Below are 14917 nucleotides of genomic sequence, written 5' to 3' on the forward strand. Positions count from 1 at the left end.
ATAGAAAAAAATATGTCAATATTGAAATTCTAGCTTATGTACTTCTTGAGAGAGAGAAAACATTTTGAAAAGCATGATTTATTGGGAAATTAGACGCCATTTTCAATTCTGTTACTATTCCTGTTGCTATGTTACTATGGCAACCTTAAATCAGGACTGGCCTAGAGTAAGGTTCACTTTTAGACAGAATGTTAGCTGACCTGATGCCAAATGTTTATTTCTTGATCAGTTGGAAATTCTTGCATTAGTATATTATGAATATAATAGCTAGGAATTTGTGGGACAAAACAATTTTCAAAAGATAATGGCGCCTAACAAATGGACTGAAATATAAAGGCCCAGTGGATTAGCTGGAGAGCAGAACTAAACAAAATTAAAACACAGTCATTGACTTCTCACAATGCAATTCCATGAGTATTGATTTGTACTATCTAGAGAGAACCATCCTTTTGCTTTTTTTTTTTTTTAACTGAACAGATTTTTTTAACCATAGTGTGGGAACTTGTCTTTGTGGGCCTTCAGTCGGACCCAGCCGACTTGCTCAGTTCATACCTGAGAGGGGGAGTGTGGACTGAGAAAAGGCAGGTAAAGACTATGAAGAAAAAGATAGAGACACAGGATAGAGTCAGAAGGGCAATCCAGTGAATACTGAATGCCCCAAATTTATTCAACATTCTTAAGTACCCCAACCAAAAGGGGGACTTGGCAAAAGACTTCTATTATTATGTATAAGGAGAAAACAGACTTTCTTCCTTTAATCCTCCAAGCATTTGGTAACCACACCTGTTATCATCTGGCCTTGAGAGTCAAGAGTAAACACACCTGAGCCCAAGTCTGTTGTTACTTAGATAAGATATCCACTACCAAGACCAAAACATCCTTCAGTAGCCAAGCCTTAGACCTTTAGGTCCTTTAACTTACTAAGGACAGTTTTGAACTCTCTGACCTTGAGTCAAGATGAAGTAGAGCCATCTTTATGGGACTCTGAAATGACACACTAGCCTGTTGAAATGGATACTTCAGCTTTCTCAGTATTTAAAACAGTCATTTCAAACTTTGTACTCCCTGAGTACTTAAGACGATGAATGTAGGACTCTGGATTTTATCTAACACCATGGGGAAGTCTGATGCAGATTCATGCACACTGAAGAATGTTTCTGTCATTGTATGATGATCTGCAAGAGCAATGAGTTTTAACTGGACTAAGTCATAGAACAATCAGGAACTTGGAATTCTGGCAGATAAGGGTAGGATGGTGTTTAATGCCTAGAGTACCCCAGTTGTAACCTCCACCCGAACTCCTGCTTTGAGAATGTAATTAATAGTAGTATCATTGATACTAACAAATAAAAATGATTCTCCTAAATAGGGGCAGAAAAAGTTCAACACAGTTAAGAAACACAGCATTGTAGATTTCATAGGAGCCCACTTGTTTCTCCTAAAAAGAAGTTCTAGTGAAAGATACAGACAGTAGGAAATTTATATAGATTTTAGATAAATGCTATAGCTTGTTGGTTGTAAATTTTCTCTAATAGATTAAAAGATTTGCATTTCTAACTTCTTTTCTTCAAACAAAATTAATTCTTTCTCAGGGAAGTTCTTGCTCTATAAAGTGTGATTTTTTCTTTTCTTTTCCCTTAGTCCTAGAATAGCTGTTTTATCTAAAGTATTATTACATCATACAGTTATGGTAAAGGTGACTTTCATTTATCAACAAATTTTGTTTTTAATTTCATATTAACATTTTTCATTTCAGTAAGTATTCCAGAACACGATGAGGCAGACGATATAAGTGGTAGGTACTATACTGCAGACTCTCTATGCTGTAGACTCCTCTTCCTTGACTGTCAGCTCAAGATTTATGAAGTGTCCTTGTATGAGTCCAAAATTTGACTCAAATTACAATAACAAATGAGACAAGATAGTCAAAATTCTAAAAATTTCACCCTTTAAAATCACAAGCTTGCATGTAAATCACAGTAGTGAGCCTTAGTCATCATTAATAAGCTAAAAGGACACCAACTTCCTTTTAAACTCTTTAGCACTAGCTGTAATTGCACGGACTTTTCTTCTTTGTTGTAGATGAAAACAGAGAAAAGGTGAATGACCAGGCAAAACTAATCGTGGGAATTGTAGTTGGCCTCCTCCTGGCTGCCCTCGTGGCTGGTGTCGTCTATTGGCTGTACATGAAGAAATCCAAGTAAGTTGTAGAAAACGGTTCTTGCTGTTCACAGGCTCTGACTTGGATAAATCCATCAAGCTGATTGTGCTTACCCTTGCTGTGGATGTAATTTCTATAATACAGACACGTCATCAAAAACTGGGCATACCATGCTTTGTTTCACTTCACAGTGACTATAGGACTAACATCAAAGATGTGGCCTGGGGTGTGCTCATGTTGCCTTACCTTTCTTAGTCAACATTCTCAATGCCATTCTTTTTGTTAGTGTTGCTTTCTTCATGGGTAGATTTTCTAAAGCACACGCTGCCTAAATGTAAAACATTCTAAACTACTTGTTTGATGTTGATTAATATTTGTTTTTAAAAGTTATATATTTCAGGAACTGTCAATGACCTAGCAGTGTCTGATCTGACCAGAAAGAAAATTGCCACTGAAGTGAGGATAACTCCCTCTCTTCTAATTGAACGGCTTTATTCCATGTGGTGGAAAAATCATTATGTAGGCCTTAATGAAAACATTGGTTAGACAAAACACTACAAATGCATTTAAAACACTTTAGATAAGGTTAGATTAAAAATATTTGGAATTATAAAGATGGACCTTAAAGATCTTCTACCGGAGCTTACACTGAGTGTCTGGGTAAACTAATGAAGATTGTCAGTAGGTAATGTCAGCCACTCCTCATCAGCCAAGATTCAGATGCACACAATTTCTGTAAGACAGACACATCCCCCATTCAGGCTGATGACATTTTGTATGAGTCCACAGTGACCACATTGCCAACACTAGGGGAAATGAAGTCTGGCATTTTGTATGTTTTGTAAATCCCATTGGTAACTCTAGGCCACACACTTGATTTCAAACAAGGGCTTTAAAATAATATCTTATAAATGAACAAACTATTTTTACAACAGAATATCTATAACTAGTACCAACCTGGAACATAATTTTAGGCTTTCAAATATGTCTGAATTAATCCCTCTAAAATTTCAAGAAATACATCTTATTAAGAGAGAGTTGAAAGATAAAGTGAGTTCAAACCTACGATCTTACGATCTTAATCTCATCCTATAAGAATGTCCATTCCATGTGGCGTTTCCTGCCATGGAGGCACAGCTGGAAAAGTGTGGAAGTCACAAAACTTGAGAACCATGCATTGACTGTTACCATATAGCAAGCAAAAATTCAAATCACAGATAAATAAATGCTAGACCCTTTGTTTAATAATGTCATTAGGTTAGGCTTCCAGCATTCCCTTTGAAGTTTGTCATTAAGTTAAAGGCCAGTCTTGACATGTGAGTGCTACTTAATTGAAAGGTGTGCCAAATTTGATAGACTTAATATTATTGGTAATCAGTGGAATAAGCTGCAGCTCTCATCATCTCAAGTAGCAGAGATTTTTATGAAGAATGTGTGGGATGCTTTGGATTTCTAAAAGCATCTAATCCCTTGCCTGAGCTTCTAGAATAAGCTGACATTTGTGCACTATGAGTGAGTGCATAACCCCTTAAGCCACTGGCAGAGGAATTGCAGACTCATCATTTCAATTAAGAATCTCCAAGGCCAAGTGGAGTTTTAGCAACATTGGAGAGATGTTCTTTGAATTAGTTATGGTAAACATCATGGAAAAATAAGAGAAACTTGTTTTTATTTCAAAGTAGAATTGAAGTGTACATTCATTTGTATATTCAGCATTTTTTCATATCCCATATAGATTCATATATATTATATTACCTCATCAGTACTATTTTTCAATTAAGATTCAATATGTGACATTGACTTCAGGCATTTAGCATCCTGCCATGGGAAAGGAACATGCCATTAAGTTCAGGGATGGATGGCTCCTTCATTAGTATTAAAAGACCAGGTTATCCAAGTTTGGATTTTTCTTTTTCTTTTTAGACTTATAATTTGGCAAGCATTCAGAAAGACAAAAATAAAGAAAATGTCCCATTATTCTCTCAAATTGTAAATAATAAACTAAAAGGGAAATAGGATAAAGAGGAAATGTCATATCTAGCTAAGTCCAATGTCACAGGCCACTAAGTGCAGGACCAGGGCTCTCCTCTGTCCTCTTGTTTTGACCCTGAAAATCCTCAGAGGAAAGGGCTCACATCAAAATAGAGCACTTATATTTTTAAACTATCACGGTTCACTTCCTATGCAAAAATGTAAGTACCTGGCCCTATCATGAATAACCTTGAATCTGTGTGTATTTGGGAGAAATTGAAGTTATTTCTTCAATATACAGACTCAGTTTCTCCATCTATAGCATGTGCCTTTTAGTATTAGTGTGTATGTACACTTATAAATTAAATGCTCATAAAAGCAAATTATCATTATTTTGTTATCATTTCCAAGGTAAGGGGAAATATACCTCTCATTGCCAGGAGCCAGGTTGTTTTCTATATCAGTATTATGAATGTTAGCTGACACAGAGCCGTGCTGTGGAATGCAATGGTATCTTCTTGTTTTCATGGAGTCAGGTTTTTTTATCTTTATTTTCATCTTTCAATATTCTGCTTATTGTGCAGTCTACATACTCACTGCTAGATAAGATGAAAAGACTATTTCCTGATTTTTTTTTTAACAGAGGACAAAAGCATTCCTTATTTTAGTGAGGAATTTCTCAGCACAGTCTCAAAGTCTACAAATAGCAAATTGAAAGTGGTAGCAAAAAAAAAAAAAAAAAAAAAAAAACCAACTGTTTATTCTTCTCCAAGTCAAGAAATTGCTGCCCACTGTCAGCAGTATTAAAGCTCTCTCCTCCACCTCTGGCTTTTCATTAACTTTGGCCCAAGAGGAGACTCATTCTGCTGACAGCTGTGACCAGGGAAGAGGGGAAAATAACTATTATCTGGGATATGCCCTAATCACCTGCGCAGGTGTCATTGGTCAGCCTGCTTGAACTGGCAATTTTCCACCAACAAGGTGCCTGTCCTAAAAGCTCATAGTCATGGCACCTGAACATGGTGTAAATTGGGCACACTATAAAATATAAATCAGAGAATTTAACCCTGCAGTCAGGAAGCGTTAATATTTCCTTACACTCTAACAGGGTTTTTAGTTAATTGTACACATGCATGCCTGCTTTGGAATATGAAATAATTTCAATATTATTTCAGTTAGAATATTAACTAATTCAATATAATTATTTTACTTTCCAAATATGAAATTGTGTTTTTCTGTTGCTTTCTTTCAGTGATAACCACTCAGTATTGCTTGAACCTATATTTTCAAGAGCCCCCTTCATGTTCCCACTTCTTCCCCACCCCCTCTAAATTCTTGTTAAAATAAAGCCATCCATAGAGGGCAGCACCGACGACTGCTCTACTTTCTCTCCTAAATACCTCAAAGCAAGCATAGAATCACTTGGCGGTATCTGTGGAAAGAACTTAGAGACTTTCTGAGATGCGATTGCTCACAGCTTTAGCTCCTTCAGAGAACTGCTCTTTCGGATGAACTGAGGCATAAATTTGAACCGGTCTGCTCAGTAGCCATGTAGCCTTTGGCAACCATTCCATAGCATCAGGTTGTTGAGTTCTGTGCCTCATCTAGAGCTTTCTCATGAACATTCATGTTGATTCTCACGCCAACCTTGTAGGTCCTTCTTTCTTCTATTTATGGAGAACAAGAGTGTTTAGGAGAAAGGATGTGGCTAGGGTCCTACAGCTCAAAATTGACACCAATGCACACTTTCTTAGTTAGGCTTACTATTGCAATGGTGGGACACCATGACCAAAGCAATTGGAGAAGAAAGGGTTTATTTGGCTTACACTTCCACATTATAGTTCATCTTTGAAGGAAGTCAGGACAGCAGAGGCCATGGAGGGGTGATACTTACTGACTTGCTTCTTGTGGCTTGTTCAGCCTCTTTTGTTATAGAACCCAGGACCAACAGTCCAGAGAGAGTATCACCCACAATGTGCTGGGCCCTCCCCATCAAGTATTAACTTAAAAGTGCCCCCACAGGGTTCACAGCCAATCTTATGGAGGCATTTTCTTAATTGAGGATCCACCGTCTCAGATGACTTTAGCTTTTGTCAAGTTGACATAAAACTAACCAGGACATCCACTAACCTCAAGACCCTGACCACCACCACCACCACCACCACCCCGCCCTACCCTACCCCACCCAGCCTCACAAGTTACACTTTATGGTCAAGGCTAGAGCTTTATTCCAATCCCATCTTAGTTCACTATGACTCTATGATTTAAATTCTCTTATAGTCAAAGTAACCAAAAAGTTATAGATGAAAATTTAAGATAAGGATTGATCATAATTTATAGTTTAATCCATTTATAAAGAACATGAAGTGCTTTGTCCTTCAAATAGGTGATAAATGCTAAAGAGAGTGATTTAAAGACAAAATTGTCTTTGTCAGTTGGAGGTGGAGGTCTAACCCTTGTAATTCTTTCAAATCTCTGGAAACATTCCAAAATCAAAAGGTATTTATTTCATAAAATTCCATCTGCTTTTGGACATCATTCTCAAACAAAAACTGAAGTACCCAAAACATTCTTTAAAGGGAAGAGTGTAAATGGCAGCCGCTTAAGACATAACCACTCAGAGACTTAATATATATTTATAATTGTTTCGCCATTGGCTTAGGCTACTTTCTGGCTTCTCTCTTTTAATTATTAGTCCATTACTACTAATCTATGTATCACCATGTAGCCTTGGCTTACCTGTGATACCTTTGTCTCTTGACATCTTTGCAGGTCAAATGACCCGTTCACAGAGGTAGCTTGTCAGATATTTACATTACAATGCATAACAGTAGCAAAATTACAGTTGTGAAATAGCAACTAAATAGTTTTATGGTTGAAGATGACCACAGCATGAGGAACTGTACTAAAGGATGTCAGCAGTAGGAAGACTGAGAACCACTGCTCTGGTCTAAAAACCTGGGTATCTACTGACGGGAAGTTACATCGTCATCTTCTTCCACTTTAGTTCTGCTGGATATATTGTCTTTGTATAAAGTTTCAAGTTACCAACTTTTGGAATATTAGGCACTTTAATGTCTCGTTTCCTAGACTGCATTTCTTTTAATGAAAAACGATTAATCTTTTTCACTTTTCTCAAAAGATTGGACTTTCACCCATTTTCCATTCCTGAAATCCCAAACGTCTGTATTTGTAATTATTTTAACTTATCCTACAAGTTTCTGAGGTTTGACTAATTTTGAAAACCTTGGCTTGTGCTGGGAAGAAAGTTCAGTCAGTAAAGGTCTTTCTTTATGAGCACAATGAGCTGATTCTTTCCACAGAACCCACATTAAAAATCCAGGGTATGGTGACTCACACTTGTGATCCCAGCACTGGAGAGGCGGAAATAGATGAATCCTCGAAACTCTTTGGCCAACTAGTCTAGCACAATTGTGAGTTCCAGGCCAATGAGGGAAAGGGAGAAATATAGGTGGATGGTACTTCTCTAGGGACTCTGTATTTAAGAAACATTTCTTATATAAAGTAGGAAGGAAAGAGAATGATAATCTCAAAATGTAAAAGAAATAATTTTTAGAAGAGATGGTGCTGAGATAAGAAGCCATCTCAATTGCCTTGATTGCTTTGATGTATAAGAACTATAGTTGTTACAGTATATGATTAATAACTAATAGGATATTCAGGATACCCTGTCTATGGGTGTGATCACAATGCCTCCTGAAATGGTGGAGTATAATAGTTTCTAGCTCTGTCATTTCAGTGTAGAACCTTTAACTTTCCCTACATGTTACAGGAACTGTATTTGACAATAATATCATAAGGATGAGAAGAAGGAAATAGACTGAAGTATAGCATGATGGATTGATTGGTCAATGTAGCAAAATAGATGTCTTGTATGCTCTGGTCATATTCCTTCCATTATATGATGTATTGTGGATAGAATATAAGTAAAACATGTCCTTTATTCTCAAGGATCTTTTATTTGATCAAAAAAATCTAAGGTGTTTATCTATATTTTATACTTCACTTGGCAGATGCTGAAGGGAAAGTTGTCTTTCTCTACATTTTAGGGCAAAGGGTTTCAGGATGCCTGAGAGAGCATCCCTTAGGAAAGGGAAAGACCACAGATTGGATTAGCCCCATTCAAGTCACACCTAAGCCCCATGCTAGAGGAAACCTTGGTAGAGTTATGGTGGTTTCCCCCCATCATCTCTGTTTAGCAACAGAAAGGCAAGATCTTACTTGCTATGAACTGCATTGTGTGGAGCCAATATATTTTTGTATACAGTGTCAGCATTTAAAAAAAGGATTGGGCAAGCACAGAGTAAATATGTACAATAAATAATCAAGAGAAAATTAGAGAGGAAAAACAAATAACTAGCTAACAGGAATACTACAGTTAATCAGAAACAAGGCTAAAATATTCAGAAATGCTGTGTCCAGAAGTCAAAAGAAGATGAGAGGCAAGCAAGAGAATGAAAAATAAGACAGACCACAGGAACAACCTAAATTATGTGTCTGACAAAGTCCAACCCATGACTCCTTTACCACTAACTCTGAATGTTACAGACTTACAGCTGAGTTTCATTAAAAGGCAAATACCAATGAATACATATGATATGATTCTATTAATCTATAAATTACACAAACAGCTAAAACTGTCCTATAGACACTGAGTTTGTATGACTTTGTGGGGACACCAGTGCCTGTGAGGGAATTTAAATGTCTATCACTGTTTTGTATTTTGAATTAGTTTAGTACTATTTACATTTATGTAGGTAATTTTTTCAAAATTAACTGAATTTTCCTCGTGATTGGTGCATAAGCTTGGGTGGGTATTATTTTTCAATGCAGAATTCTCCAAAGAATCATAGATTTACCCAAAATCTGAGAAATCATCAAAACCAGCCTTCTCACCTTTATATCTGTAATCTGTATCAATCAGATTTTGGAGCGGGATAGAAAAATCTGAGATAAACAGTCAAAGAAGGAAAAACTTTATTTTGGCCCTGTAGTTTCTGTGGCTTCCATCCCACACTGGCTGGGACCACTGCTTTGGGCCTGATGAGATTCATGACAATGCACGTCCACTGAGATATTAAGCTCCCTCAAAAAATTTTATTAAATACCAAGAATAAAAAAACTGACTAAGAAATGATAACAATTGTGCTTCTCTGGTATAGTGGAGAAAAATAGTCCAACTTACATCAGATTCCAACAAAATCATACAATCTGGTTTCAAAATTATTTTTGTCTCATCACTATTTAATTCTATCCTAATTAAAGACTCGTGTATTTTTCTTTCCAATGTGTTATCGGTCAGTCTTTGAAGATGTGTAATTGTCCACCCTAACCCTTACTTTTCAGAAATATTTTCAAACTAGAAGAGTATTTCTTTTAATTTGAATAACTACATGATATTTATTTCATCCTCTTGTAGAACTGCATCAAAACACGTAAACAAGGACCTTGGTAACATGGAGGAGAATAAAAAGCTGGAAGAAAACAATCACAAAACAGAAGCCTAAGAGCGGAGTGGTCCCAGGTCTCCAGGTAAATAGCAAGGGGAGGGAGTTGTAGAGGCGACTCCTGAGAATGGGGAGACTCCTGGAAAGTGGGGAAGCCCTGTGGAGATCAAACACAAACATCACTCTGAGATATTTCTTAATTACAGCTCCCCAACCAGGAAGAGGGTTTTCAAAAGTGAACTTCAGTGACTCATTGCTTTCAGCAGAATGGATTCTTCCCAGTCTCCTCAACCTCCCCAAAATAATTATTATCCACTGAAAAATAAAATCCATTTTTGAGATTTTTTTAGCATCTCATTTGCATTTTGTTTTTTAATGCCAAAAAATTTTGCTGCACACAATGAAGCTTTATTTTATAAGTTGGTATTTGGGTTCAGTGAGCACAAACTCTAAATTTATTTTTAAAACCCATTAGAATAAATTTTAATATATAACTACTTTAATCCAAGGAAATGGCATAATTGTGAGTATATTTATACAGCTATCTCTCCAATCATTTTAATGAAAAGGCTGACAAGCTCCTATACACACACACACACATACACAGACTTTCTTCTTGGTAGTACATGTATATCATGTTTGTGTGAGTACAAATGCATTCAAGTACCTACATGTGCACATAGGTGTGTATAATGTATGTGCTAGTACTACATACATTTCATGTATTCATATATATTAGCCGCATCTGTATAGTTTTGAAGGCACCTGGAAAAGGTGTATGACTCAAAGATATTACTACATACAACTTGACTATTTTCTCTTTGTGCCCCCTTGAGACCATCAGAAGCATCATTTGGATTATTTAGTCTGTGTGTCATGGAGATAACTGCTACTACTGACAAGGTGTAAAAGCCCAACTGCTCCAGGCAGTGGTGTGTACCTTTAATTCCAGCACTCAGGAGGGATAGGCATGTTGATTTCTGTGAGTTCAAGGCTAGCCTGATATAGAGCAAGTTCCAGGGCAGCCATAAATACAGACAGGGAAACCCTGTCTTGAAAGACAAACAAACAAAAAAGCAACCAAACAAACAAAAGCCAAACTGTTCTGAACTTTAGGTGTAGTATAAATTAACTGCTAGTTACAATCTGGATAGGTCATTTGAGTTCATTTTGTAGCAAAAATGGAGTGCATATGAGAGAATTGCAGTTGGAAGGCTGCACCCAGGAAAGAAATTCCACATAAGGGAAATGAGATCAGTTTGCAAAGTCTATTAGCTGGATTTTAAAGAGATTGGGGAGTCAGAACTGGACTCTTTCTCCTGTGCTGCTCACTGGGACCCAAATACCTAGCTAGCAATGTCACACTTTCTTCTCCACTAATCTACTCTATTTTCCTCAATTCCATGTAAACAAACGGCCTCAGAATTGGGTTGAGTTCTGTCTCGCTATAAAACTGAAGACAAGGCCTGCAAATTAGAGTATGATTTATAGAGATGGATGCATTTTTTATATCTGAAGAGAAATATAATGAAATAGTGTCCTGAAACATCATTATTATCCTTATCTTTATGTAGATTAACCATGCTTACAAAAAAGAGGAGGAGAGAGAGAAAAGAGAAGGAGAGTGAAGAAGGAAGGGAGGGAAGAGAAAAGGAGAGAAGAATGGAGGGATGGAAGAAGAGAGAGGAAGGAAGGAAGGAAGGAAGGAAGGAAGGAAGGAAGGAAGGAAGGAAGGAAAGAAGGAAAGAAGGAAGGAAAGAAGGAAAGAAGGAAAGGAAGGAGAAATCGTCAATTTCAAAATCACATTGTAGAGTAGATAGAGCTGGGTTTATAGGTAGACTCAGGACATCAGGGTTTGTAAATAATCCCTTCTATAATGTAATTATTGTCAGTTTCAGTACAAAGGTTCTGTTGATGATGAAAAATGATTGTTATGGTAACTTCTCGTCATTATGTTTTTTCATCATTTCAGAGAAAAACCATGTAGACAAATTGAAGCATGAACGTGGATTGTATTTAAGACATATACAAAGACAATGACAGCAATTCATGGTTCAAGTATTAAGCAGTTCATCCTACCAAGCTGTCACAGGATCTTAGAGAATTATCTCAAGTAAAACAATGAAACAAAGTTATAAAACAAAATAACAACAAAATTTGGCAGCCATGATAATAGGTCATATGTTGTATTTGGTTTTCTTTTTGTTTCTGTAAATGTCTGCACTAAGGATTTCCTTTCAGTTTGCCTTTTATGTAAATTTTTTACGTAGCTATTTTTATACACTGTAAGCTTTGTTCTGGGAGTGGCTGTTATTTGGATGTATAATGTAATGTTTTATTTCAATTGTTTATATGGATAGTCTTGAGCAGGTACAGTTCTGATTCTGATTGCTATCAATAATGCCCCAAACTTTCTTACCAGGACCTGAAACCCAAAGGTGGCAGTTTGTGAAATTGGAGACACATACCTTGCCCAGTCAGAAGCCAGTTTCTTAATTATGAGGAAGGGGGGCCAGCCCAAGAGTCAGGAGCACTATACGGTGTGAATGGTACACCCTAACTGACAGTTTTGTCTTCTCTGAGAAAGACGAACACAGAATTGGGGTCCCATTTACTTATTGACACCTGCTAAGAAATTACATTCAGTCAAAAGAAAAATTAGAAAAAAAATAATCAGGAAAATAAAAACCTAATGTGTCAGAGAAAGTTGGAGAAATACAGCTAGCATTCCCATTTTCACAGATCACAATGTAAATCTCTGTAATTAGAATTGGTGTTAAATCCTTTGGGTTATCCACTGCCTTAAAATGACACTTATTTCCTTTAAAAAAAATAAAATAAAAGATATCAGTCAGAATTGAAGATTTTTAACAGTGGTCATTATTAAAGCTGTGTTATTTTCCACAGAATATAGAATATATATTTTTTTCGTGTGTGTTTTTGTTAACTACGCTACAGATATTGAATGCACCTTGAGATAATTTAGTGTTTTTAACTGGTACATAATTTATCAAGCAGTACATGAAAGTGTAATAATAAAATGTCTATGTATCTTTAGTTACATTCAGATTTGTAACTTTATAAACATGTTTTCTGCCTGAGGAACTTTTTAAGGAGGTAGTGTACATGGAAACTTTTTGAAGTAGACTGGATAAGGGCCAGTATCAGTTTGTGACTTCAATCTTTGCTCTTTCAGGTAGAAGCTTGGTTTCTGGGATCACACTGCACAGCCATTTTGTCCCAGATTTACGTGTATAACTTTAACTGAGAAAAGAAAAATGACTATTAGATTTCCAGGTATAGAACTCTGTTCTTTGAGAGAAAAGGAAATGTGGTGTTTGCTTTTAGACTCAAAGAATAAACTGTTTTGAAGGCAATGAGAAACGAATCAAAGATTAATCTCTGATGGAGGTTGGGAATAATCTTTTGCCACTTCTGCATACTGAGAGATGTGTCTTTGTACATTTGTAACCATTTGATATCTGAGCAATAGTGTCTCAGCCTAATAAAAGCTTCCTATAGTACATTGGTATGGATTAAATGCATAAAATATTCTATTAGAATCAATGCTGTATAAAATATGGGGAAAAAAGAAAACATGTTATTTTGCCTCTAAACTTTGATTTATTGAAGTTTAATTTGGCAAGAAAAAAATTGAATCTTGATCAATATTTAAACCAAAGGGAAAAGGGAAAAACAAAACAAAACCAAAGTTCTTTGTTTTGCATGGCTAAGCCATTCTGTTTATCTCTGTAAATACTATGATTTTCTTTTTGTTTTCTTTTTCCTTTCTCTTTAGAATTTTGTTAAAGAAATTCTAAAAGTTTTTTTAAAAACACACCTGCTTTCCATAATAAGCCATGAACACTACAGTGAGATTAGTTCCGTTTTATTATTTTTTCTTTTTTTTTTGTTTGCATTTTATTTTCTTCTTTTGGTATGGGAGGTCAAAGGTTTAAAGTCTTACTCTAAGATGTGTTTGCAGAAAAGTTACAGGGCAACAAGAAGAGAGTGTTTAGTCTGGCGCGGTGTACACTTGGAGTTGTCACTGAGTCCACAAACAGCTGTTGTAGCCTAGGCAGCAGCAAGAGAGACTCAGACCAGATGTTTACAAGAGAGGACAAAATGGCCACTACTGCATCAGTGTCTGCAGAAGGAGGAAGCTCACTCTCTCAAGAGCAACTCCGTGTGCTATCAGGCTGGAAGGAAGGTAATTTGCTGTCTTCAACTCCTGGAGTTTCTTCTCTCCAGTTGTACTCGTTGGCAACAGGTTTTTAACCATTCAAGGTTCACTCCCTATATGTAATTATAGGAATTGTATGTGGAAATGGATTAACATATCCCTCTATGCCTAAAAGAAAATAAAAACGAAATATGTCTTCACATATCCTTCATAGCTGTCTGCCTCTTGTCTGCAATAGGATGTTCATGTACAAAAAGTGATTTTCTTTAATAAAAAGTGAAAAAGTTGATGTGATTGTCCATCCCTCTCAAAGTGGATTTTGAAGGAGTAAGAGTACCTGCACTTCTCCTTATTGGGAGAGTACCTTGAGTTTTCAGCAGTGACAGTTTCTCAAGGTGTCTCTCTTCACTGATAGGGCCACAGTACCCTAGGCTGACCCATACACTACCCTTAGCTTTTAATTAAGGGGATGCTTCATCTTTATCTTTCTTTACCTCACTTTAGACCACCACTTGAAATTATCAAGGCATGATCTTTCATAGGTATATGCTTTCTTTAAAAATAATATATATATATATATATATATATATATATATATATATATATATTGGTTGTGAGCCTAGCCTTTAACAGTTGAGCCATCTCCAGCAGAAAGGGCATGGGATGGGGTGGGGGGGGTCAGTGAGGGGCATGGGAGGATGAGAGGGAGAGGAAACTGGGATTGATATGTAAAACAAGATTGCTTTTAATTTAAATGTAAAAAGTAGGAATAAAGGAAAATATTTACATATTCTTTAAAAAAAATAAAATAAAACAAGCTGACTATATACATCAGAGGTGAAAAGTAACTTATTCAGAATAATTACCTAGCTGGCTATGGTGGCTCAGGCTTGTAACCCCAGCCATTTTTGAGGCTAAGGTAGGTGTGTCAGGAGTTCTAGACTAATCTGAGCTACATCATGAGTTCCAAGCCAGAGTAAAACCTCATCTCAAAAAAAAAAAAAAAAGTTGGAGCCACCTCTTTCCTAGCCATTCATGAATCCTCTACTCAGCAAACATTGTATGTAACATTACACATTACACATCCTCACTTCGAAGCTGGAAGCTCAGGGTTGAGTTCTGCGCCTCCCAGGA

At 36.5% G+C, this 14917-nt stretch overlaps 1 protein-coding gene across 4 annotated transcripts in view; it reads left to right on the forward strand.

The window, feature by feature from the left end:
• Alcam (activated leukocyte cell adhesion molecule) overlaps positions 1 to 13987 on the forward strand; it is a 182812-nt gene extending 168825 nt beyond the window's left edge. For 2 of the 4 annotated variants that reach the window (XM_027412518.1, XM_027412521.1), the window contains exons 13-16: positions 1757 to 1795; positions 2083 to 2200; positions 9573 to 9685; positions 11573 to 13987. In XM_027412518.1, coding sequence (XP_027268319.1) covers positions 1757 to 1795; positions 2083 to 2200; positions 9573 to 9660 — 245 coding nt within the window. In that variant the 3' untranslated portion in view covers positions 9661 to 9685; positions 11573 to 13987. Of the gene's footprint in view, positions 1 to 1756; positions 1796 to 2082; positions 2201 to 9572; positions 9686 to 9806; positions 9953 to 11572 lie in introns of those variants that run through there. The other 2 variants (XM_027412519.2, XM_027412520.2) reach the window with 2 other exon arrangements.
• The last annotated feature ends 930 nt before the right edge of the window (positions 13988 to 14917 follow it).

Source organism: Cricetulus griseus, chromosome 4, assembly GCF_003668045.3.
Source record: "Cricetulus griseus strain 17A/GY chromosome 4, alternate assembly CriGri-PICRH-1.0, whole genome shotgun sequence".
NCBI classification, from domain to species: Eukaryota; Metazoa; Chordata; class Mammalia; order Rodentia; family Cricetidae; genus Cricetulus; species Cricetulus griseus.